The sequence below is a fragment of the Euprymna scolopes genome, chromosome 44 (assembly GCF_053919585.1).
Source record: "Euprymna scolopes isolate OS-2025 chromosome 44, ASM5391958v1, whole genome shotgun sequence".
Lineage (NCBI taxonomy): Eukaryota > Metazoa > Mollusca > Cephalopoda > Sepiida > Sepiolidae > Euprymna > Euprymna scolopes.
The window spans coordinates 53132961-53159947 of NC_136525.1; the positions used below are offsets into that span (position 1 = coordinate 53132961).

General features: G+C 32.8%; 2 protein-coding genes across 2 annotated transcripts in view; one reads left to right on the forward strand and one right to left on the reverse strand.

The window, feature by feature from the left end:
* The window catches only part of LOC145268612 (uncharacterized), a 746770-nt gene extending 725935 nt beyond the window's left edge, over positions 1-20835 (forward strand). Inside the window, exon 36 of the mRNA XM_080124076.1 lies at positions 20522-20835. Within this exon, the coding sequence (XP_079980202.1) occupies positions 20522-20539 (18 nt within the window). The 3' untranslated portion in view covers positions 20540-20835. The remainder of the gene's footprint in view (positions 1-20521) is intronic.
* The window catches only part of LOC145268613 (neuronal acetylcholine receptor subunit alpha-10-like), a 106299-nt gene that overhangs the window by 35555 nt on the left and 43757 nt on the right, over positions 1-26987 (reverse strand). Inside the window, exons 2-5 of the mRNA XM_080124082.1 lie at positions 23440-23521; positions 19398-19561; positions 14757-14866; positions 6849-6927 (exon numbers count right to left, since the gene is read on the reverse strand). Of these exons, the coding sequence (XP_079980208.1) occupies positions 6849-6927; positions 14757-14866; positions 19398-19561; positions 23440-23512 (426 nt within the window). The 5' untranslated portion in view covers positions 23513-23521. The remainder of the gene's footprint in view (positions 1-6848; positions 6928-14756; positions 14867-19397; positions 19562-23439; positions 23522-26987) is intronic.

Sequence of the window (26987 nt, forward strand, 5' to 3'; positions counted from 1 at the left end):
GAAAAAAAAACAGATACTACACTTTGATCTTGTCCCTGACGGCCAAGAAACTATATAGTAATTGTCAGTAATGGAAATTCAGTAAAATTTGATAACTTAATGGGAACGGCTTATCAAGAACTTGTTTACATTGGACTTGAAGACAACCATATTGTAGTCAGCTGGAAAGCAGGAAAACAGAAGACAGTTCCACAGGCGCGCAGTTCTACAAGTATTTTGATAGTAGGTGTTTCAACAAACTTCAAGCCATTATACCTCCTTGACATAAATACCCCCGACAAACCTGACAAGCAGCAAAATTCCACCCCTACACAGTAGAGATCCCCCAGATACCAGAAAGCCTTCTACTCTACTAGTTTCTTCCCTAGGACTGCTAGACTTTGGAATTCTCTTCCTGGTTCCTGCTTTTCTGACTGTACTGACATGCAAAAGTTCATGTGTAAAGTGAACAGACATCTTGCTACTAAACTCCCTACATAGTACCCCTGAAACTTAGGTTCCTGATAGTAGCCCCCTACATAAAAGTGGCAATGTACCTTGTTTGCGGTGAAAATGTAATAAAAAAAAAAACTGGTCAAACCAAACAGGAAAACCTTGTAAAAAAATAAATTCATTGGACTTAAGTTGTTGGAGTCGGATCAAAAATTCAGACTCCGACTCCTTGTACTTTTAGAAATCCAACTCCGACTAAAACCTCTGACTCCTTCCGACTCCACAACCCTGCGTAGTATCCCAACAAATTATGTTCTAGAGAGTAGCCCCCTACATCAAAGTGGCACTGTGCCTTGTTTGGGGTGAAAGTGTAAAAAAAAAATATTAAATTAATCTCTGCAAATAACGCCGATAGCCATTATGCAAAAATGTCCAAAATTACAGGAATTAAAATTCATAAGTTTGACTTCGCATCATTTTCTAAAGAGCAAGAAACCTAAAAACGTTATCATTGCGTCCTTAAATGTTGAAACTTTATTCACCAATACTAAAGAAATAATACACTAGCGGGACCTGTGGAAATTCCACAGGGGACTCATTCATATGAAATATATTGATGTTGGCATTCTGTAGATGTTCAGTGTAAATGATTATCTGATAGCGACTGTCTTGTCCGCAATTTTGAAAACAATCCAAATAAATAAATGCAAACAGAAAGCAGGAAAAAAAAAAAAAAGAAATGGGAGATAACTCAATAATTCAAACTTGCGAGAGCTATGTTGTAACTAGCGGGACCTGTGGAAATCTGACAGCGGAAATCATTCATATGTAATATATTGATGTTGGTATTCTGTAAATATTCAGCGTAAATGGAGACGCTCTGATATTATTGTAGCTCTTTTGTTAAAACTGCAAAAGTATTTATCTAAGCTAGCACGAACGCCTGGTAAAGCTTGGTCATGAAGTACGTTTAAATATGATATTTTAATTCTTGCAGATTTCGTATATCTATAATATAAAGCTGAATGTCTGTGTTTGTGTGTATGTGTGTGTGTGTCTGGTTACGAATAGGCTCCTATATGGTTGACTATTTTAAAAAACTGATTACATATAATGATAGAAGATGTATCGAGACACAGGAATGGGTATGTTTGATCTGGCAGAACGGGTGGTTCATTAAAATTGTGGGGTCTGCGTTCACGCCTGGTCCACAAAATATGGAACACAAAATTAAAAAAAACAAAACATTTACAAGTGTTTTTGATATAGATGTACATAAGAATACTTTGATAAGCATGTTTTAACTTAAATAGGGATGTTATAATAAAATTGTGGGGTCTCCGTTTGCGCCTGGCCTCCATAGAATGGAAATAGACACAAACTTTAATAAAGACTTTTCATATCTATTTGCATAAGTATACTTTGATAATTATGTTTCAGTTTGAAGAAATATGGTATAATAAAATCATGGGGTGTTCGTTCGCGCCTGACCTCCATAGAATGGAAATAGGCACAAAGTTTAACAAGGTTTTTTAATATAGATCCACAGAATATTGTGATAAGTGTTTCAGTTTGAAAAGGTATGGTATAATAAATTATGGGGTTTATCTATTTTATTTTTACTTTCATCATATTTTGCTTTGATTTTGATACCTCCAAATTCGAAGCTATCTCTTTACAACCCTTTCTTTTCATGACCTATCATACTTTCATAAATCAGAGTCCATTTTCTGTAGGCTGTTTCTGAACCCAGTCAACGACGGGTACTTTTGCTAGTATTATTATAAAGGTAATGTTCTATTGATTTTTATTTATTTTTTATTGTTTTTTTTTATTACATTTTCACCCCAAACAAGGCACATTGCCACTTTGGTGTAGGGGGCTACTATTAGGGACAGCAACTACTGGGGTACTATGTAGGGATTTGGGCAGCAAGATGTCGGTTCACGTTACACTTGAACTTCTGCATGTCAGTACAGTTGGGGAAGCAGGAACCTTGAATGGAATTCCAGAGTCTAGCGGTTCTGGGCAAGAAACTACTGGAGTAGAAAGATCTTTTACATCTTGGGATCTCTACTGTGTGGGGGTGGGATTTAGCTACCTGTCGGGTTTGTCGAGGGTGTCTACGTCGTGGGGGCAAAAGTGCTTGCAGCTCGTCAGAGCATTCACCATTAAAATACTTGTAGAACAGGCAGAGGGATGCAACATTTCGTCGATGGGACAGAGGCTGAAGCTTAGATGCCAGTTCAAGACCTATCAGATTGGTGACTCTCTTTTGAACCTTGTCTAGGAGCGAGAAACTAGTAGCAGATGCACCAGCCCAAATGTGACAGCAATACTCCATACATGGGCGAATGGTTGCCTTATAGAGGTACAGGATACTTTCAGGTGTCAGTAGTTTTCTAGCACGCTAGAGAGAGCCTACCTTCTTCGCAGCGGCTCTGGCAATACTATCAATGTAATTGTTCCAACTCATGTTTCCTGTGAACGTTAGGCCAAGGAGTTTGAAAGATGTACTTTCAGATAAAGAGTCACTGGCCATTGCTATTGGTGGCAGAGGTTTCTTGTAATTATTGAATGAAATGAGTTTAGTCTTGGTAAAATTGAATGTGACCATCGATTTTTGTCCCCATTCCACTACAGATTGGATATCATCCTCTAGTGTTTCTGCCATTTCTTTAGATATGTGTTCATTAGTTTTCCTGTCGTGCCTGTTATAGAATGTGGTGGTCATCAGCATATATACTCATCTCAGAGGCAATTTTGTCGGGGAGGTCATTTATGAATATTAGGAATAATAGAGGTCCAAGGATAGACCCCTGAGGCACTCCCGCATTTATATCATATTGTTTAGATGTATGACCGTCGAGGACAACCTGGATTTTTCTCTTATCTAAGAAGGATTTAATTATGTTAAGTATTCTACCAGTGATACCGTATGATCTAATTTTCCTGAGGAGACCCTCATGCCATACCCTGTCAAAAGCCTTAGATATATCTAGAGCCACCACTCTGCCCTCCCCCGCTTTGTCCAGTGAATGGTATACACGTTCAGAGATTACAGTGAGGATGTCTGCTGTGGAACGGGCTTGTCTAAATCCATATTGGGGGTCAGTCAGAAGTTTAGCATCTGTAAGATGATGGACTAGAGCATGGTTAATTATGGTCTCAAATATTTTGGCGAAAAGTGGGAGGAGGCTAATGGGGCGATAATTTGATGGGTCAGTTCTTTCGCCAGAATTCTTGAATACTGGTACCACAGAAGAAGTTTCCAACAGCTCGGAAAGCAAGATTCATTAAGGCATTTGTTGTAGAGTTTGGAGAGAACTGGAGCTACTTCGGGTGAACACTTTTTTAGTAGCACAGCTGGGATGAGATCAGGTTCACATGCTTTTGAAGTGTCAAGGTTTTTTATGATAGCATGCACCTGAGCAGGGGTGATTTTCAGATCGTCTAGCATGGCATCTGTCCACAAAGGAAATTCAGGTAGTGTGTGGTTGGAAGGGTCCAGTGTTGAGTTTGAGGCAAACCGACTGGCAAGCATGTTAGCCTTCTCGGTTGCTGAGCAAACAAACTCGTGATTTTTGGTTAGTGGGGAAATTGTTGATTGCCCATTATTTACTACACTGTTGTAGATTTTCCAGAAGTCTCGAGTTCCTAATTTTTGTGCTTCGGTGTGTTTTTTAGTGGTCTCAATAAATTCTCTCTTAGCTGTCGCTATTTCTTTCTTAATGTTACTTCTAGCTTCTATATACTTCTGTTTGAACTGGACTTATGTCGGCTAAATTTGCGGTATGCATGCTGCCTTTAAGCAATGGCAGTTGCGTAAATAGAAGTAAACCATTGGGGAGAGTGGGATTCGCTATAAAATTTTCACATGGGAAAATATGCTTTAATTGCCGTTTTGAACCATTCAGTGGTCTCATTTGCGCACTGTTCAGCAGGAAGAGAACAAATATTCCCCATGGGGCATCTCTGATAAGCTCTTTGATGGCTTCCCAGTCAGCCTTTTTATAATATCTCGTTGTTTTGAGCAGTGGCTCTTCAGTTTTGGGTCTAGAGTTTAGAGCGATTTCGACCATTATCACTGCATGATCAACGTTCTCGAGTGGGCTGTCAGCATTTCTAATACAATCCTCGGGAACTGTGGTCAGAAACAGATCTAGAAGTGATGCGTGTTGTTCTTGCTGGTCAGGGAAACGGGTTGGAAAAGTAACAATTTGTGATAGGGAGTGAGATATAGCAAAGCTATGTGTTGTGCTGCCCGCTGCATCTGTGTAAGTAGAGAATGCAAGCCAGTTCTTGTGGTGGACATTAAAGTCACCAAATACATGTACTTGTGCGCTAGTGTCGAGGGAGAGTGCTGTGTCTATGCTGTCAGAGACTTTGTTTATTATGGTGCAGTCCTGGGTCCAGGGAGAGCGGTAGAGAAAATAAAAGTAGCTAATATTATGTTGCATGTTTAGTCTAAAGCACATATATTATAAATTTGCGATTTCAAAGAAATAAAAATATATATCCATATGACTGCATATGGGTGCATTAGCTTGAATCAAAACCGAAATAAAAACTTATGAAAAAATATATATATATATATATATAACTTGAGTTCCTTCAGCCATAATCGAAACGGAAACCAAAACTTATGAAGAATTCTTGGTAAAATTATTTATGACAAGAAATAGAAGAACATAACAATTAAACGATGTAAGCGTGACACACAGAAGAACACACACGCTATCGTATTAATATATAGATGATAAAAAATACGACGTGCCTTCAATAAGTTTCCAGACTTTTACATATGGGCACTTTTATTGAAAGTACACACATTGAAGCTCTAGTCCTCTTCGAAGTAATCTCCTCCGGCTGCAATGCTGCAATGTACCATTCCAACAACTTGTAGAAGGCCATCTATGGAAGTCCTCTTGTCAATGATCCTCGTCACAGGCTCTTTCATCTTCACAATTGTCTCATAACGACAGCCTCTAAGGTTTTCCTTTAGCTTAGGGAATAACCAAAAGTCACAGGGAGCAAGGTCTGGACTATAGGGAGGGTGAGGAACTGTCTTAATGCCTATCTTTGTCAAATAGTCTGTGACAAGGATGAAGTTATGGACTTGCACCCTTGGGACAAATTTTACACAAATCTTGTGCATTTTCAGTTTCCCACAAATAATTGTGTGTACAGTTCCCACACTGACATCAAACTGTACACTTATTGTCTCTATAGACAATATAACAATCCTTATCTATGAAATTCTTTATTTGGCCAATCAACTCTGGTGTTCTGACTTCCTTACTCCTCCCACACCTTACATTATCCCTCACAGATACCTGCCTTCCTTGAATCTCTTATGCCACTCAAAAACTGATGCTTGATTTATGCAAAATGGTCCAAAAGCAGTCTGAAGCATTCCATACGTTCTTGTGGCTTTTTTTTCAAGTTTAAAACAGAATTTTATTGCATATCGTTCTTCTAAAATGTCCTCACGTCCAGATTGCATTTTTAAATTCACCAGCTGTGACAGTCAGGCTTTAGTAGGATGTATTCCAATTCCTGCTGTAGCTGTTCATTTGACTCAACACCTCTATCTACTCTGCCACTGGTTCCGCAGTGGATTGAGGCATTGAGTCTGTACCGTTCCAGGTGGACATTGTCTGAAGATAGCAGTTTTTTTTTTTTTGTTTTACTCATGTTCACCACTTACAAAGCATATCGCCACTTGGACGTAAGGGGCTACTATTTGGGGCCATGTCTGGGAAAGATTAACAAGATATTTGTTTATGTTACATTTAAACTTCTGCCTATCAGTACAGCCAGGCAGCAGGAAGGGAATTCCAAAGTCTAGCTGTTCGAGTGAAGAAACTATTAGAATAGAAAGCTTTCTGGCATTTAGGGACATCAACAGTGAAGGGGGTGAGATCTTATTGCTAAGCAGGTTTGTCGGGGATATGTACGTCGAGGGGGTACAAGTGAAACGAGTTCATCAGAACCTATACAATCCTAGCCAAAGCAGGCCAGAGGATTAGTCGGTCGAAATGTGGTGAGACAATAGCAACTATGGAAGGCAGTAATTACTGGGGATACAGTTAAGAGACTCAGCATTCTTATCCCGTCGCGGTTAACCACCTGAAGAAGGCCAGAGGATGAGTTGGCTGAAACGTGTTGAAACAACAACAACTATGAAGATGAGGATAACAATCTACAAAAAAAATCAATTATTATTTTTTTATTTTTGACTAGGAAGTAATCACTCACCAAGGGTTAATGAGTGTCAGGAGGTTGTTGAGACAACACTAATGCTCATTAGTGATAGAAATAGCGTAAAATTTGATTATTTCTGGAAACGGCTCAACAAGAATTTGTTTACATTGGACTTGAAAATTACTATGTAGGGAGAAAGCTCTACTTACCGTTCTTATGAGTAATACATCACCATTGGAGTAGATTACGGAATTGCCTTGGCCATACACGGCGTCAACGTCACTGATGCTGCAGAAGAAAAACAAAACGTAATTTATGTTCGGAAATTTTTAGATGAGGGCTGGTTTTTTAATATTATTTGTTTTGATTGGACTATTGTTCTCATCTTTTTTTTTTTTTTTTTAAACGGAGATTACCACTTATCAAGGCTCAGAGGCCACTCGAGGATAAGTTTAGTAATCAATGGGATAGTATCGTAGTAATCGTTAGTAATGGAGATTTGATAAAGTGGGTGTTTTTTGTAAAAGATTGGCGAGGGGAGACCAGAGATTGGAGCTCAGACGAGCACTTGCCATCGAAATGACGATAAAAAATCCGACAGCCTCGCAACATCCCTTCTGTGGGAGAGAGGTTGCAGGGAAGAGAAAAGGGAAGCCCCCACTAAGCCACGAAGCCTATTTTGTACTCTGTCAAGGCAGGATAGGCTGTTTTTAGCAGCTCCTGCCCAGATGTGGCAACAGTATTCCATCCTTGGACGTACTTAGTTTTTATATAGATAGTGTCAAAGAGATTCTTTGATGGAGCAAGCTGCGCTGGTACTGCCATCTTTAACGCATGGATCACAATATGTTACCAAAATAAATTTAAAGTAACATCATTTTTTTTTTTCACATGGAAGTCACCACTTATCAAGGCCCAGAGGCCACTCGGGGATAAGGGTTATTGCGTGTCCAGTAATCAATGGGATAGTATCGTAGTAATCGTTAGTAATTTGAGATTTGATAAAGTGTCTTACTTAAGGGGGACAGTTTATCAAGAATTTGTTTATGTTGGACTTGAAGACATCCAGGTTATAGTCAGGTGGGAAACAGGCAAACGGAGGAGAGTTTCACAGGCGTGCATTTCTAAGAAAGAAGCGTTGTTCATGGAATCTACATTTGGATTTAGGCACAGATAAAGAATGGGGAAAATTATTGATAGTGGTTTCAGTTAGACGAGTGTTTCTCGCGAAAGATTGGCGAGTGGGGGGGGACCAGAGATTGGAGCTCAGACGAGCACTTGCCATGGAAATAATCTTGAGTGTTATTGGTGCAACGTTTCGGTCGATGTAGCCTTTGACCGTCTTCAGACCAGTAACTTTTCTTTTTTTTCCAAACATTGATTGATTGGACTATTGTTCTCATCTTGAGCGTTATCTGGCTCCGTGAATATTTTTGTATTAATCAAAATAATTGACAGGGATGCAAGGTAGAGGATCAGGTTAGGGTTAGGGTTAGGGTTAGGGTTAGGGTTAGGGTCAGGGAGGCAATACATATGCTAAAAAAAGAAAAGATTAGTAAGCGGACCAAGCCTAGAGATTAGTAGCATTTGGGAGCCTCTAATTGTAGAAAAAACAAACCTTCTACACGCTTAAGATTTCGATGATGGAAGGGAGATAATCCCCTGTCGATCTTCATTAGAGTTGCCTCCCATTTGTCAACTATTGTTCTCATCTTGAGTGTTATTGGTGCAACGTTTCGATCGGATTGTCCTTCGACCATCTTCAGGCATGTTGGTTTTTGTTTTTTTCGTATTCTTTGTGTTGGTCTCTATTTTATGGCTATCGTTTCGAATCTGTGAAAAAAATTGGTTGACAAAGGGGAGGCAACTCTAATAAAGATCGACGGTAAAGAATATGAAAGAGCCTTTTATGTCTCTTAGTTTTGTCCCTTAAACAGTTATCTCCCTTGGCCAGACATTTTTCTTATAGAGTTTCCCCTGACTCGACACCGGCAGGTTGACCGGCGTTTTTTCCCCTAATTTTAGCTGCCTTTCTAGCTCCATATAGCTAGTTTTTTTTATCTTCTATTATCCTTTGCCGTTTTAAGCCATCTCCAGTAAGAAACATTATTTATCCCCTCCTTAAAGATACTTTTTAATACCTTAATGTTATTTTTTATATTATTTCATTTTAACTACGAACTTTGTTTATTTTCTTTACCCACGTGTCCGGCTTCCTTATTTCTATTTTCGTGTTGTTGATTACCTTACACATACGACTCCCCATTCAGCCCTTTTATAACATCTCGTTTCTGGACTTTTTCCTCTTTGTATTCTGAAGAATGTTTTTTTTTGTTTCAGTTTTTTACCGTATCTACTTTCAATAAATCTGTTTATAGGATTTCCTGTGTTCAGAGTTTTGATTGTTGGTACGCATTTAATGCTAACTGTTCAGGGATCGTAGTTTTCTAACCAAACGCATCCTGAAGACAGTATAGAGTCATTAGTTCCGCTATGTTACTTTTGAGGGTGGGGAAAAATTTGAGGCTCAGTTTTAGTATTTCGATTTCGTTCTTTGTTAATAAACTATACTATAAGAACTTTTAATAGATATCTTAATAGTATACATTTTAATTTTTATCGTGCTCAGTATCCTATATTACATTTCTCATGGATTGGTATGTTTATATGTAGTATATTTCAACCGATATTTTAAAATAGGGTATATAGGGAGTACTCAATTAAAACGAACAACCTTTTTCTACATAGTCACCGCCATTCTTGTTGCACTTTTTCCAGGAATTCAATGAAATGTCTTTATAACAAGGCAGGTTTTCAATACCCTCTGACCCATTTGGGCGAAATAATATTTCTAGCTGTGTTGTTGATTTCCTTACTTATAAATGCTCATGTCCAGTATTATGTTATGTTATGTTATATTATGTTATATTATATTATGTTATGTTATATTATGTTATGTTATGTTATATTATGTTATGTTATGTTATATCATGTTATGTTATATCATGTTATGTTATATCATGTTATGTTATATCATGTTATGTTATATCATGTTATGTTATATCATGTTATGTTATATTATGTTATGTTATATTATGTTATATTATGTTATGTTATGTTATGTTATGTTATATTATATTATGTTATATTATATTATGTTATATTATATTATGTTATATTATGTTATGTTATGTTATATTATATTATGTTATGTTATATTATGTTATGTTATATTATGTTATGTTATATTATATTATGTTATGTTATATTATATTATGTTATATTATATTATGTTATGTTATATTATATTATGTTATATTATATTATGTTATGTTATATTATATTATGTTATATTATATTATATTATGTTATATTATATTATATTATGTTATATTATGTTATGTTATGTTATGTTATATTATATTATGTTATATTATATTATGTTATATTATGTTATATTATGTTATATTATATTATATTATGTTATATTATGTTATATTATATTATGTTATATTATATTATGTTATGTTATATTATGTTATATTATATTATGTTATATTATATTATGTTATCTTATATTATGTTATGTTATATTATGTTATGTTATATTATGTTATGTTATGTTATATTATGTTATATTATATTATGTTATGTTATATTATATTATGTTATGTTATATTATGTTATATTATATTATGTTATGTTATGTTATATTATATTATGTTATGTTATATTATGTTATATTATATTATGTTATCTTATATTATGTTATATTATATTATGTTATATTATATTATATTATATTATGTTATGTTATATTATATTATGTTATATTATATTATATTATATTATGTTATATTATGTTATGTTATATTATGTTATGTTATATTATGTTATATTATATTATGTTATATTATGTTATGTTATGTTATATTATGTTATATTATATTATGTTATATTATATTATGTTATCTTATATTATGTTATGTTATATTATGTTATGTTATATTATGTTATGTTATATTATGTTATGTTATGTTATATTATGTTATATTATATTATGTTATGTTATATTATGTTATGTTATATTATGTTATGTTATATTATGTTATGTTATATTATGTTATGTTATATTATATTATGTTATATTATGTTATGTTATGTTATATTATATTATGTTATGTTATATTATGTTATATTATATTATGTTATGTTATGTTATATTATATTATGTTATGTTATATTATGTTATATTATATTATGTTATCTTATATTATGTTATATTATATTATATTATGTTATATTATATTATATTATGTTATATTATATTATATTATGTTATATTATATTATATTATGTTATGTTATATTATATTATGTTATATTATATTATATTATGTTATATTATGTTATGTTATATTATGTTATGTTATATTATGTTATATTATATTATGTTATATTATATTATGTTATGTTATGTTATGTTATATTATGTTATATTATATTATGTTATATTATATTATGTTATATTATATTATGTTATCTTATATTATGTTATGTTATATTATGTTATGTTTTATTATGTTATGTTATATTATGTTATATTATATTATGTTATGTTATATTATGTTATGTTATATTATGTTATGTTATATTATGTTATGTTATATTATGTTATGTTATGTTATATTATATTATGTTATATTATGTTATGTTATGTTATATAATGTTATGTTATGTTATATTATGTTATGTTATATTATGTTATGTTATATTATATTATGTTATGTTATAATATGTTATGTTATATTATGTTATGTTATATTATGTTATGTTATATTATGTTATGTTATATTATGTTATGTTATATTATGTTATATTATGTTATGTTATATTATATTATGTTATGTTATATTATGTTATATTATATTATGTTATATTATATTATGTTATGTTATATTATATTATGTTATGTTATAATATGTTATGTTATGTTATATTATGTTATGTTATATTATATTATGTGATATTATGTTATGTGATATTATGTTATGTTATATTATATTATATTATGTTATGTTATATTATGTTATGTTATATTATGTTATGTTATATTATATTATGTTATATTATATTATGTTATGTTATATTATATTATGTTATGTTATAATATGTTATGTTATATTATGTTATGTTATATTATGTTATGTTATATTATGTTATGTTATATTATATTATGTTATGTTATATTATGTTATGTTATATTATATTATGTTATATTATATTATGTTATGTTATATTATATTATGTTATGTTATAATATGTTATGTGATATTATGTTATGTGATATTATGTTATGTTATATTATATTATATTATATTATGTTATGTTATATTATGTTATGTTATACATTTAAAACTGAGTAAATCCCACTTGAAAAGTGCCAATATTATTTGAAAGAAACAGAAACAAAAACAAAATGGCTATCGAAGTTTACTTGCTGTCGTTCTTATCTAAAAACGACACTGGGAGAAACGAGCTTTTTTTTTTAAATTTTAGATAAACAATACTAACTAGATTTTAATGAAAATGATTCCCCATTTAGTAATATACTAGCCTGGGGTGTCCGGTGTTGCCCGGGTGTTTAGAGGTGTTTGTTGAGCAAAAAAAAAAAGTTGTAGTAGGCAGACAGGCTCGAACTCGTTTCGCTAGGCGGAAAAGTAAGTGGAGGTGTGTGTAAGGGTGTTGGTTGAGCAAAAAAAAAAAAAAAAGAAAGGAAAATTGCGCAAAAAAGCAAAAAAAAAGTAGTAGTGAGTGGGCTCGAACCCTAACATTTATAACTTCTCGTTTCTGGACTTTTTTTTTCTTTGTTTGTTTCTTTCAGTTTTTTACTGTATCTACTTTCAATAAACCTGTTTATAGGATTTCCTGTGTTCAGAGTTTTGATTGTTGGTACGCGTTTAATGCTAACTGTTCAAGGATCGTATGTTACTAACAACAAGCAACATGCCTGAGGACGGTCGAAGGCCAATCTAACTGAAATATTGTACAAATAACACTCGAGATGAGAATAATAGGTCAATCAATACACGTAATACAAAACATAATAAAGTATTTATGTTTGATGAAAGGAAGATTTATATATATATATATATATATATATATATATATATATATATATATACTAACCTCGGTGTGTGTTGAGCAAAAAAAAAAAGTGTTTGTAGACAGGCAGGCTCAAACCCATACAGCAAGGGAGGAAAAAAAATGTGAAAAAAAAAAAATGTTTACCATTGCGTCCATCACCAAACCAGAAGTGGCGAAGGTTTAAATTAAGGCTAGTCAATCGAAAAGAGGGGCTGACTTTCGAAAATATTGACAAAAAAAAAAGAAAAAGTGACCCCCTGATTGTAGAAAAGAGCCCAGTTGATTGATTTCGATTGACTAGCCTTAATTTAAACCTCCGCCACATCAGGTTTGGCAATAGATGCAACGGCAAAACCGTTATGTTTATTTTTTTTATGTTGTTTTCCTCTTTCGGGTTCAAGTGTGCCTGCCTACTACCACTATTTTTAACACCTCTGTCTACTATTGTTTTGACTACTAGTACTTTTTTATACCCCCCACACCACCTACACACCCGAGCAACGCCAGGTACCCCCGCTAGTATATAATAATCAATAATAGATACACAATCAGCATAAATTAAAATATCATGTTTAAGCGTATTGCATTACAAAAGCTAGTATATATATATATATATATATATATATATATACACACACAAGTTAGAAAATCATTTCATCCAAGGCATGAAAATTGTTATACAAAATGTTTTTACTATAGGCTTTAAAAATAAAGGTACAAGATTCAATTTGAAATTTATTTATCTTCACTTTTATAAATTTTACAAAGTAAGGTATAAAAATTTAATTTAGATTGAATCAAATAATTACCTTGGATTTATTTTATGCAATGTACATTTTGTTACAATTTAAAAAACATTATCTTTCATCTAGTAACTAATCATATATATATAAAATTTTCAATGATTTTTTTAAAGCTTCCCCCAACATTCTATAATTCCTCTTAATCTCTTTCATCACTAATGAACCTTACGCTAGACGCCGCATCTTCCCCATGCTACCTAGCACCTTCTCCACTCTTCTGATGAGAAGCAATAGGCTTCGAAATGCCCTGGCATAAAGAGTCCCTTCTATACCCCAAATTTTGCCTGTATTCCATTATTCAATAAATTATCCGTTCTATATCTACCAATATATAGTTTTGTGTCTTCATTTCATTCTCTTGTTGTCCTATTGTATAAGCTCCAATAATTACTGTTGAGCTTAGCATTATCCGGATAAGTCTCCTCTTGTGGAATTGATCTCTCTTTTCCTTTTACATTAAGCTATATATATATATATATATATATATATATATAGTAAGTTAAAAAAATATATATATGGCAATTAAGCTACACAGAATATTCTGCGTTTCATCCACTCTAGGATTCATCAGAGTTATGCTTCTGTATATCAATTTATGTGATTAAATGAAGTAGTCATATATATATATATATATATATATATATATATATATATAAAAGTGACCTTGTTTGTGTGTGTACGAAAAGTCTCTACCAAACTCCTCTCTGAATATTTGGTCTGCAAACTTGAAATTTAATACTTAATTTAATATTTGGACTTGTGGCACAGTTTCAATTTAGTTTTTAGTCGACAAAAATTGCTGCTCAAAGGTCAAAATTTTAAACAAATCAGTTCATCTTGATAGGCTAAGTCGAATAAAACATTTCTCCTACTCTTACTTTTGCACATGCGCAAAATCAAACATTTACAGCTCAAAATCACTTAATTTTTAATCCTTTCGTATTCGTCTGTCGGTAGCTCAGGCGGTAATGACGCTGGGGAGATAAACATTAACTAAGGCTGGAGCGGTTTCGAATCCAGTGGATGGTAACCATGTCATATATTTTTTATAACCTTTAGAAATCATTGGATAATAATCAATAGAGAATTGGTTCAAATAATTAATAAGAAATCTGCTAAAAAAAACAAAAAAACAAAAAAAAACAAAAAACAAACATGGCGTACTCACGTGTTATACTGTGCAATGTCCGGCGTCCAAATAAAGCGACTATCAACCACAACATGTTTAATTCCGCCATACAATGCAGGGTCCCAATTCAAAATCTCGTCATGCCAAGCCTGCAATCAAAAAAAAAAAAAAAAAAGACAGAAAGAATACGTGAAAAACAAAAAATCAATCAATATTTTTTTTAAGATAAAAAAAAATATTTTTAAAATACAATCCCAATGTAAATTTTATTTTTAACCTTAAGTTTATGACTTTTTATGCGTTCTATTAAACTGCAGTAAATTGTTAAGATATTTATTATCTGAAATACCATGAAACTGCAATTAATTGCTAAAATATTCATTATTTGAAATACCATGAAACTGCAATTAATTGTTAAAATATTCATTATCTGAAATACCATGAAACTGCAATTAATTGTTAAAATATTCATTATCTGAAATACCATGAAACTGCAATTAATTGTTAAAATATTCATTATCTGAAATACCATGAAACTGCAATTAATTGTTAAAATATTCATTATCTGAAATACCATGAAACTGCAATTAATTGTTAAAATATTCATTATCTGAAATACCATGAAACTGCAATTAATTGCTAAAATATTTATTATTTGAAATACCATGAAACTGCAATTAATTGTTAAAATATTCATTATTTGAAATACCATGAAACTGCAATCAATTGTTAAAATATTCATTATCTGAAATACTATGAAACTGCAATTAATTGCTAAAATATTCATTATCTGAAATACCATGAAACTGCAATTAATTGTTAAAATGTTTACTATCTGACATACCATGAAACTGCAGTAATCACTAGGAATTTTTTTTTTAATTCTATACGTCCCAAATAAGGCACACTTTCACAGAGGAGTAAAGGGCTGCTGTCAGTTAGGGACCATATTTTTAGAGGCATACTAAGTTGGGAGTTGTGCAACGAGACGCTTATTCACATTACATTTAAATGACCAATGTATGGAATTCGTGTTTTATATCCCCTCCCACAGGTTTATGTTATCACTAGACTACCCGTGACCCGTTGGGTCAGTATGTTATATTAGCTATGGAATTAATGTATGAGCATGACACTTGTGACGTAAAGAAAATAGGGTTTTTTTTTGACATAACAGAACCATTTCTATGAAAGTATATTAAAATGAAAAAAGAATATAGATAGATTTCTATGAGTCGTTCTGTTTATAATTGTTTATTTTTAACAAAAAAAAAAAAAAACTTACAGCCGTTGATTTATAAGTGGTTTGCCATACTTATAGGTAAATGTGCACTATTCAAATTTTGATATATCGTTTAATTTAAACGCGAAAAAAAAACAAAAAAAAACAAATAAAAAAAACAATTGGGACGCTGAAAAAGTACACAGTAAAACAATACATTGTAAAATGCTCTTATGGTTGTCAAAGGTTTAAGTAGATTTATTTGTAAGAAAATTGCGTTAAAATAACTTAAACGTAATACGGAAATGAATGATGTAAAAAATGCAGAAAGTATTAACAATTGTTTATTTAGATAATTTAAACGCGAAAAAAACAAAACAATTGGGGCGGTGAAAACGTACACAGTAAAACAATACGTTGCCTACGAGTCAAAGTTGATTTATTTGTAAGAAAATTGTGACAGTACAGTTGCAATATAGAATAGTTGCAAAACACCCTCACTCTTCCCATGTTAATAATTTCGAAATAATAACGTTAATATTTCAGTGCGCAGGTCAAAATCTGCAAAAGAAGCGATTTGTGTTTATTTGTTTACGTTGTTATGGGTTAATGTGTATGCACGCATGCGCAACCGGATGTCGTAAACCAGAAAGTGGGTTACATCACTCGCTACAAGGTCATTTGAGTTTTATAATTATATAGATTAGTCAATGGCTGAGCTTCTCTCAAACAAAAGTCCCTCTGACTTTTACTTATGCACTATTCTTTTCTATTCAGTTTGTTGTTGTTCGTTGATGATTTAGGTATTTTTGTCATTAGTATTTTCATAATTAATTGCCGATAAACTAAGAATGGAAATAGAAAAAAGTATGTTGTGTAACGTCATTAGGGAGCTTCATGATTATTAAATTTTTTGAGTTAAAAAAATATGACGCATAACTTTTGGATTGACCCGTGTACATTGCTGCTTCAGAAATTTCTGCATAATATTTTGGTTCAGTTAGTCCGCACGTGCAATTGTGAGGCAAGGGTTACACAATCCCACCCACACCTCTCTTGAATTGACACTGCTTGAGTCCAGTGGCAAGGAGAAGTCAAGGACGACTGAAAACAATGCTGAGATAAGCTGAGAACACATATAGTAGCCGGAAGTCCCACATGGTCACCCATTTAGTACTGACCAGGTTCAACGTTGCTTAAATTCAATGATCCTGGGGCCTCACCATCGGATATAGTTTGAGGTCATATACAGGACCCGCATCACTAGTAGCTATGCAATATATACATTAGTCCCTTTAAGAAACGACTCGTTACCATGACAGTTACTTCTCGAATTACTTTGGTATCGGCTGTTTATAGCCCTTGGACGAACTCATTTTCGCCATAGGTAGGCCCGACTAAGACAAACTACTTCTTACTCACACCGGAAAAAAATTTCATAACAAAAATCATTCCCAAATTGAACAGAGCTTAATAACGACACACAAGCAAATGAAATGTTGGTTGTTTTTGTTTTACGGCATACCAACCCTTTTCAGGTTATTTAATGCCGAATCCAGTTATTTTGAAGAAAAAAAATTTTTTTTAATAAAATATATATATTTTTTTCAAGTCGGTTTCTATTTAACCCATAGTTGGGACCCTAACAGGTACTACTAGTCCGGGTCAGAGTGGACCTGAGACCAATGGCAATTAAAGGGTGGTTCCACACTCCCCAAAGCCCGCAAGCTGGGGCCTCACTATCGGATATAGTTTAAGGTCATATACAGGACCCGCATCACTAGTAGCTATACAACATATACATTAGTCTCTTCAAGAAGAACTTTCTTAAAATTGAGCACTTTGTTTTAATTATTGTTCTTGTAAATATTCCCTTTGTTTTTGTTGCGTTTGTGGTGCCAACTGCATGGTTTTTCGAGTTCCGTTATTTGCTCCATATTAAACTTTTACGCACCAAATGAAACAACAAAATTAATTGTACAAATAAGGGCTAAAAAAGTTCAATGAATTTATTTAAAAAGGCACATATAATTTCGTAACAATTTAGAAAAATTTTGGAGAAGAAAATACAACCGACCACCAACACACACCGCAGCAGCAGCAGCATAAGAACTAGTGTTGCAAACTGAGATTTTCAAAACCCTCTAGATTCGGGACATAAAATTCCAAATTTTACCCGCTAGATTTCAAACGAACTCTCCAGATCTAGCGGGAAATCCGCTAAATTGGCAACCCTGATAAGAATATGTTTCTTTTTTTTTGCAGTCTTAGTTATCCTTTTTTTTTTTTTATTAGAAGAAAATAAATTTGAAATGGATTAGCAATAGAGCAAATATTTTTATTCACCTTTTTGTTTTCAGTATGAAACCAAACGGACTGAATTACGTTTTTTTTTTCTTTTGTGAAAAAAAAAAAAATTATTTACTTCTTTGTGCGTCTTAGTTTTGTGTTGTATTATTTTTAAAATTTTCTTTTTCACTTGGTTGAATTATTTTATGATTTAAGTTTTTAGAACTTATTTCCGACTCGATGGTTTTCTTTTTCCTTCAACAATGTGCGTTCGCGAATTCAGTTTCATTTTTTTTTCTTTTGAGCACTAGTTGGTTGGTTGTTTTTTTTTTTACGGCATATCAACCCTTTTCAGGTTATTTAATGCTGAATCCAGTTATTTTGAAGAATTTTTTTTTTAATAGAATATATTTTTTTTCTTTTCAACTCGGTTTCTATTTAACCCATAGTTGGGACCCTAACAGGTACTACTACTGCGGGTCAAAGTGGACCTGGGAGCAATGGCAATTAAAGGGTGGCCCCACACTCCCCAAAGCCCGCAAGCTGAGGCCTCACTATCGGATATAGTTTAAGATCATATCCAGAATTCGCATCACTAGTAGCTATACAATATATACATTAGTCCCTTCCCACCGGACTACAACTTGGATGTCTTCAAGTCCAACGTTAACAGATTCCTAATGAACCGCCCCCTTAAGTAAACACTTCATCAAATCTCCACACTAACGTAATGTACTTGCAATAACCCTTATCCCTGAGTGGCTTCCGGGCCTTGATAAGTGGTGATCACTGTGTAAAAAAAAAAAAGAAAGTTCTTAAAATTGAGCACTGTCTGGGAAATAAAGACTTCATGCAACGATTCGACATGATCCCGAACAACTGTCAATTTGAACTCGAACACTTTCGTCGAAACGATCTGACACGATCCCGAACAACTCTGTCGAACTGACACAAAGCAATCCTGAATGACTCCGTTGAAACGACTCGTTACTATAACAATTACTTCTCGAATTACTCTGATATCGGCTGTTTATAGTCCTTGGACGAACCCATTTTCGCCATAGGTAGGCCTGACTAAGACATTGACGCACAATAAATGAGTGCTTCCACGCATGCTCGTTACAATGGAAAGAGATACTATGGTAATTTAGAATTTGAGCCATACTCACCAGATTCTCGTAGACAATTAATGTCTGGACGTAGTCAACCTCGTCCAAGTCTACTGCTATGTATGAGAAAGAGTACGTTATGTTCAAGACGTCGCTGCTGTTACGCAAGGGTCGCGCAGTTTTCAAATACTTTTTTAATAAGTCATTAATCAGTTTGTTTTCCACTGAAAAAAAGTAAAAAAAAACCTTTGTTAATACAATATATATATATATATATATATATATATATATATATATATATATATATATATATAAAGTAGGTTGTAGTTTGCTTGAAGCATTGTTGAAGAAAATTATAAGGTAAAATTAAAAGCCAAGAACAATGCGAGATTTTTTTTTTTTATATATAGAGTAAAATTAAATGCAAACAAAAGAAATAAAGTTCTTTTTTGTTGTTTATTTTTTCTTTTTCACACAAATTTTAACTCTAAACAACAGTAATTTTTTTTTTCTGTTGTATTCAATGGTGATATATATATATATCACCATTGAATACAACAGAAAAAAAAAATTACTGTTGTTTAGAGTTAAAATTTGTGTGAAAAAGAAAAAATAAACAACAAAAAAGAACTTTTTCTTTTTCACACAAATTTTAACTCTAAACAACAGTAATTTTTTTTTTCTGTTGTATTCAATGGTGATATATATATATATCACCATTGAATACAACAGAAAAAAAAAATTACTGTTGTTTAGAGTTAAAATTTGTGTGAAAAAGAAAAAATAAACAACAAAAAAGAACTTTATTTCTTTTGTTTGCATTTAATTTTACTCTATATATAAAAAAAAAAAATCTCGCATTGTTCTTGGCTTTTAATTTTACCTTATAATATATATATATATGATTTAGTTTAGTTTCGTATATACAAACATGTATAATAGTTTATAATTTATTGATGATATTTTCATAAGTATGTATACATTAATTAGAATTAATAAATTTACTAATTATTAAATGGAAAACGTATTGAGATGGCTATTTTGAGAGAAATGCTGGAAAGAAAAGAAATAGCTCTCTTGGATACCAAGAAGGGAGTCCCTTCATGTAAGATACTCGAGTTCGTATCTGAACCCCAAAAAACTGATATCTAAAAATTTTCTTTTTCTTTTTCTTTCTTTTTCAGTGGTCATCTAAAAGATAAAAGAAAAAGTGGGAAGTATTGTTAACTTTACCCAGTTGTGTCCCTTGAACACTCTCCACAACAGAGAGTCAACTTCCCTACCGGAAGCAATGTAAAAAGAACTTTCGAAATATATAGCGCGAGCGGTACGCACATGCTTTCTTCTATTTTGAGAAAGAGAGGTACGTTTCTCTCGAAATTAATCAAAGTTCCACACCACCCACGGACTTTACATACACCGGACATACCAGCAACTTGGTAATAAATAATTATACATTGAAGGGGAGAATGATAGTCAAATAAAGGTTAGACACATCTGTTTGTTTTTCTTTTTTACTTCATCTTTTCCGGTCTTCCTCCGCATTGTTTTTGGCTTAAAAAAAAACAAATATATATATATATATATATATATATATATATATATATATATATAGTAATTTATAAAATATATATAGCGATTAAGCTACACTTAAAAAAATTTTTTTTTTTAATTACATTTTAACCTTTCGAACTTTCGAAATATATAGCGCGAGCGGTACCACACAACTTTTTACTATATATATATATATATACGTTTTTTATTGTTGAATGTACTTTTGTGGTCACATTCAACAATAAAAAACACCGCATAAAAACAACACTAGCGAATAAATACTGGGAACTCAAAGAAAGCGGACATTCGCCAGTAGTCGAATGGAAAATAATAAGACAAGCTACCACGTGCAGACATTTAGACGACCCATGTAGATTATGCCTTCATGAAAAATTTTCTATCCTGTACTTTAAAGAACCCCAACATCTATTAAACTGTAGAAGAGAAATAGCAAATAACTGTGTTCACAAAAGGAAATTTACTCTAGGATAGCGATACAAAATAGTTTTAAAACTAACAAAAACAATAGAAAATAAACAAATAAATAAATTAAATAAACATGAATATACATAAACGATCACACATATATGTATGTATATATATATATATATATGTGTATATATATGTGCATATATGTATGTACACATATATATATTTATATATAAACTAAAAAAAAACTAACCTAGTTTTAAAACAGATCCTTTGTCCGATAAAATGCATGCCCATTGGCTGATAGGAAGGGGTGCGGTGGATACTAGAAAGCTGATTGGCTAACTAAATTCTCAATAGAAGAGGACCATATAAAAACAATAAACAACCACAGAATTCGCGCATAAGCCTGAGGAATCCTAGAGTGGATGAAACGCCAAATATTCTGTGTAGCTTAATCGCCATATATATTTTATAAATTAATAACTAGCTCTACCTACGTATTGAGCACTTTTGAAGTAAATACTTAAAGTTTACGCATAAATCTATACTTTCGTATATTAATTTTATGTGAGTAAATGAAGTAGTTATATATATATATATATATATATATATATATATTATATATAAATGGAAATGTATAAAAAGGAATACGAAAAGTATATAAGCTTATAACTTTTCTTTATTCGTTTTCAATTGGTGATGTGCAGGAATACAAAATAATATTATGAAAAAAAAAAATGAAAAAACTTTTTTTACAAGTACATATTTTCGACCGATCCTTCAGTCTTCATCGGTGTAGTGAAAGTATGAGCATGCACGGGGAAAAGAGGAATGGAAAAGGAAGGAAGGAAGGAAGGAAAAGGAGGAGGAGGAGGTATAGCCAATGAGAAGGTGCCATGTCAGTTTTAAATATAAGTACGCACATACACACATGCACATAAAGTTATGAACAGCACATAGGTCCCGAGCAAAGCCGGGCTGAACTGCTAGTATATATATAATAAAGTTTTAAAATCATGTTTGGCAGGGATATGTACTCTGTTCCCTCTGCCTGCTTCCCACCTGACTACAACTTGGATGTGTTCAAGTCCAACGTTAACAAATTCCTAATGAACCGCCCCCTTAAGTAAACACTTCATCAAATCTCCACACTAACGTAATGTACTTGCAATAACCCTTATCCCTGAGTAGCTTCCGGGCCTTGATAAGTGGTGACCACTGTGTAAAAAAAAAAAAAAAAAAAATCAAGGTTACATCATAAACTGCATGATTTGATGACAATTTTGAATCTAAATAATTTCATTTTGAAAGATGAAGATTTTACTGAAATTTAATTATTTTTTGACTGATAAAAAAAAAGGAAATCCATTAAAACCTTTTGCGTTTATATATATGGAAAAATCTGAATTAGAGACATTTAGGACATCTTTCTGTTTCATTATTATGACTAATTTCTGTCGTTAACGAAATGGAAAAAAACATCTTTCTTATCAGTTTCTATTCTAAGCAATGAATAACACCGGAGAATATCCTGTACCTCTACAAGGCCACCATTGGCTCACGCACGAAGTATTGTTGCCACATCTGGGCTGGTGCGTCTACCACTAGCCTCTCCCTCTTGGAAAGGGTCCAAAAAAGAGTTTTCAATCTAATCGGTCCCACTTTGTCAACTAAGCTCCAACCCCTGTCCCATCACCGCAATGTTACATCGCAGTGCCTGTTTTACAAATATTTTAATGGAATGTGCTCTGATGAACTCTTTGCACTTGTGCCCCCTCGACATACATATCCCAGCCAAACCTGTTTAGCAACAAAATCTCACTCCTTCACTGTTGAGGTTCCTAAATTCCAGAAAGCTTTCTACACTAAAAGTTTCTTACCTCGAACAGCTAGACTTTGGAATTCCCTTCCTGTTACCTGCCTCCCTGACTGTACTGATATGCAGAAGTTTACATGTAACGTAAACCAACATTATGTTAATCTTTCCTAGGAATGGTTCCAAATAGTAACCCCTTGCGTCCAAGTGGCGATATTCCTTGTTAGGGGGTGAACGTGAGTAAAAAGAAAAAAAAAAAATAGATAAATGTTATTTTAAAAAAAACAAAAACAAACTTACTGTTTCCGGTAACCGGAAGAGACAACGTCCACAGAGAAATGGCCGAAAATAAAATCAGCCAGGATGTCGACATTTTGAAAATCTAAAATTGAAAAAAAAAAAAAAAAAAAAAAAAAAAAACATTTTTAATGTTATATATGCAATGTACATAAAAACGATTGAAAATTTTTTTTTAATAAATAATCAATAAATAAAATAAAAAATAATTAAAAAATAAATACATAAATTAAATTAAATAAAAAATAAATATGATGTGGGAATTTTATTTTTTTATATCGACGTCGGCATCAGCAGTGCAAAGAGAAGTGGGGGAGGGGTCAGCCGTTTTGGGTAGCCTGTAGCATCCATGTTAGCTCCCCTTCCCTTGTTGACTAACAGTCATTTGAACCTGAAAGGCCTTTTCAGCTGAGAAATGTGTGTGCGTGCGTGCGTCACTCTCTCTCCTTTTTTTTTGTCGTATAGTCCTCCCGGACATTTCTTTCCCTCTCTCTCTCTCTCTCTCTCTTTGTTAGTGTCTTTCCTTTTTCTATCATTATTAGTGTCTTTTCTTTTTCTATCATTATTGCTTGATGATGATTGGCTGCTCTGAAAACAATCCCAGAGATCCTTTGTTGCGCCCTTTTTCAAATCAGTTCCGGATAAGACTTTGTGAGAGCAAGTCTCTTTTCTGGGATTCCGTCGGGTGTTGACCGACACTAAAACATTCAACCACTTCACTACGGGTAGAGAGCCTTTATTGAGTGGTTGAAATTGGTGTTCTAAAATACACCATTTATTGAAGAAGAAAAAGAAGACAACCCTTTTCAGAGAAAAGGATTTTCATTCGGACACTCCATACTACGAAGAGAGAGAGAGAGAGAGAGAGAGAGAGAGAGAGAGAGAGAGAGAGAGAGAGAGAGAGAGAGAGAGAGAGAGAGAGAAACTAAAAAAATTTTTTTGAAGGTTTTGTTTGTTAAAAAGGGGGGGGGCAGGGAAGAAGAAAGAAAAAAAATTAGAAAGAACCTTGCAACTCAGTCTTGCGCGTTTTCTTTCCTGAGAGAAAAAAAAAAAAGAAACTTTTTGTTGAAAGACTGAATTAAAAGACTTAAAAAGAACTATTTTCTTTTTTTTTTTGTATGTGCTTTTCATTTCAGCCTTTCTTTCAAGTAAGAATTGTTTTATTTGTTTTTGTTTTTTTATTTAAAACCTTAACTTTGGAAAATAAAACAATCATAACATTTTATTTTAAACTAGCATTTCAGACCGGCGTTGCCCGTGTGTTTGTAGGTGTATGAAAAAAAAAAAAAAAAAAAGCGGTAAATTTTTTAAACTTTGGCTCCTATTATGACCCCTTAACATTTATTGTTTTTGGCTCAAATCAAGTTATTAAGTTAAATCCATGTCCAAGGAACCTATATCTAAAACTTCAAGTGTTTAGACTCAAAATTGTCGGAGGAGTTTGGTAGAGTTGTCAAAGGTCAAATCATTGAACTTTGTCCCCTTAACAGACAAATTTCTGGCCGAAAACCGATCACAAAGATTTTCCCAAATCTCAGTACCCTGTATATCAAATTTCGAGCCTGTATACTAAAAATTGACAGAGTTATTGCGTAGGGAAATGTACACACACAGACAGACACAGATACACAGACACGTTCACTTTTATAAATTTACAAATTTCGAGTCTGTATACTAAAAATTGACAGAGTTATTGCGTAGGGAAATGTACACACACAGAAAGACACAGATACACAGACACGTTCACTTTTATAAATTTACAAATTTCGAGTCTGTAGACTAAAAATTGACAGAGTTATTTAGTAGGGAAATGTACACACACAGACACAGAGACACACACACAGACACGTTCACTTTTATAGATATACTAGCATGGGTGCCCGGCGTTGCCCTAGTATTTGGAGGGGTATGTTGAGTAAAAAAAAAAAAAAAAGAAAGAAAAAGAAAAAAAAGCGGTCAATTTTTTAACTTTGACCCCTATTATGACCCCTTACCATTTATTGTTTTGGGCTCAAATCAAGTTATTAAGTTAGATCCATGTCCAAGGATTTTCCCAAATCTCAGTACCCTGTACATTAAATTCGAGTCTGTAGACTGAAAATTGACAGAGTTATTGTGTAGGAAAATGTACTCACACACAGACACACACAGACACGTTCACTTTTATAGAAACTAGCATTTCAGCCCGGCGTTGCCCGGTTGTTTGGAGGTGTATGTTGAGCAAAAAAAAAACAAAAAAAAAAACGGTCAATTTTTTTAAACTTTGACTCCTATTATGACCCCTTACCATTTATTGTTTTGGGCTCGAATCAAGTTTTTAAGTTAGATCCATGTCCAAGGACCCTATATCTAAAATTTCAACTGTTTAGACCCCAAATTGTCGGAGGAGTTTGGTAGAGTTCTCAAAGGTCAAATCGTTGAAGTTTGACCCCTTAATCGCAAAATTTCTAGCCAAAAATCGACCACATCGATTTTCCCAAATTTCAGTACCCTGTATATCAAATTTCGAGTCTGTAGACTAAAAATTGACAGAGTTATTGCGTAGGGAAATGTACACACACAGACAGACACACAGATACACAGACACGTTAACTTTTATAGATATATAGATAGATAAATAGATAAATTCGGATCATTTTGAACTAATTTCGAGTCTGTATTTCATTTGCTCATTTCTTTAGTTTTCAATTCCCAGAAAATTTGCTTTACTTGTTTTTGGGTTTTTTTTCTCAAATTTGTTATCAAAAAAAAACAAAAAACAAAAAAACAAAAAAAAAAACGCATTTTGGTGACGACCCCAAAATTCCGTCAATGAAGGTATGTTTTCTCCGTGATAAAAGCGTTGTTTAAGTGCAAATTCAAAATGCAAATTCGACGCAGATTTTTTTAAACAAATAAACCGTGCGAATTCGTGTAATCAAATGTGATCAAATGTAAAAATCTGAAAAACAAAAAAGAAAACAGAAAAACGAACGTTAAAACTGCTGAAAAATACCCCCCCCCCCCAAAAAAAAAAAACACGTGAAAAATGGCTTGAATAAGCCTGTTTCGATATTGAAATTTAAAAAATCGGTGGGTACCCGGGTGTTTTTGGGTGTGTGTAGTCGGTCGGGGGTAGGGGGTGTTAATGAAAACCTAAGAATAAGCAAAGAAAAAAAAAACAGAAAAACGAACGTTACGTGAAAAATGGCTTAAATAACCCAGCTTCAATATTAAAATTTTAAGAATCGTAAAAAATAAAAAAAAAAGAAGACATCTCACACCACGATTCGAACCCAAAATGTTTAGATAATGACCCACCGCTCTAACCAACTGACCTAACACGACGTACATGAAATTGTGTCAGTTCTTCAAATATTTAAACTAAATTAGGTTATGACGTCGTCTGACGCGTGCGTAGAACCGATCTCGTCATGAGGGGACAGTTTTTGCTGAACCCCCTCCCCCTGTAGAAAAGTGTTGATTTTAGGGTGAAAATAATTAACGTTTCTGGCCAATTTTTCGATATTTGTCGGGCGAAGGATGGGGCTTTCATATGAGACCAAGTTTGT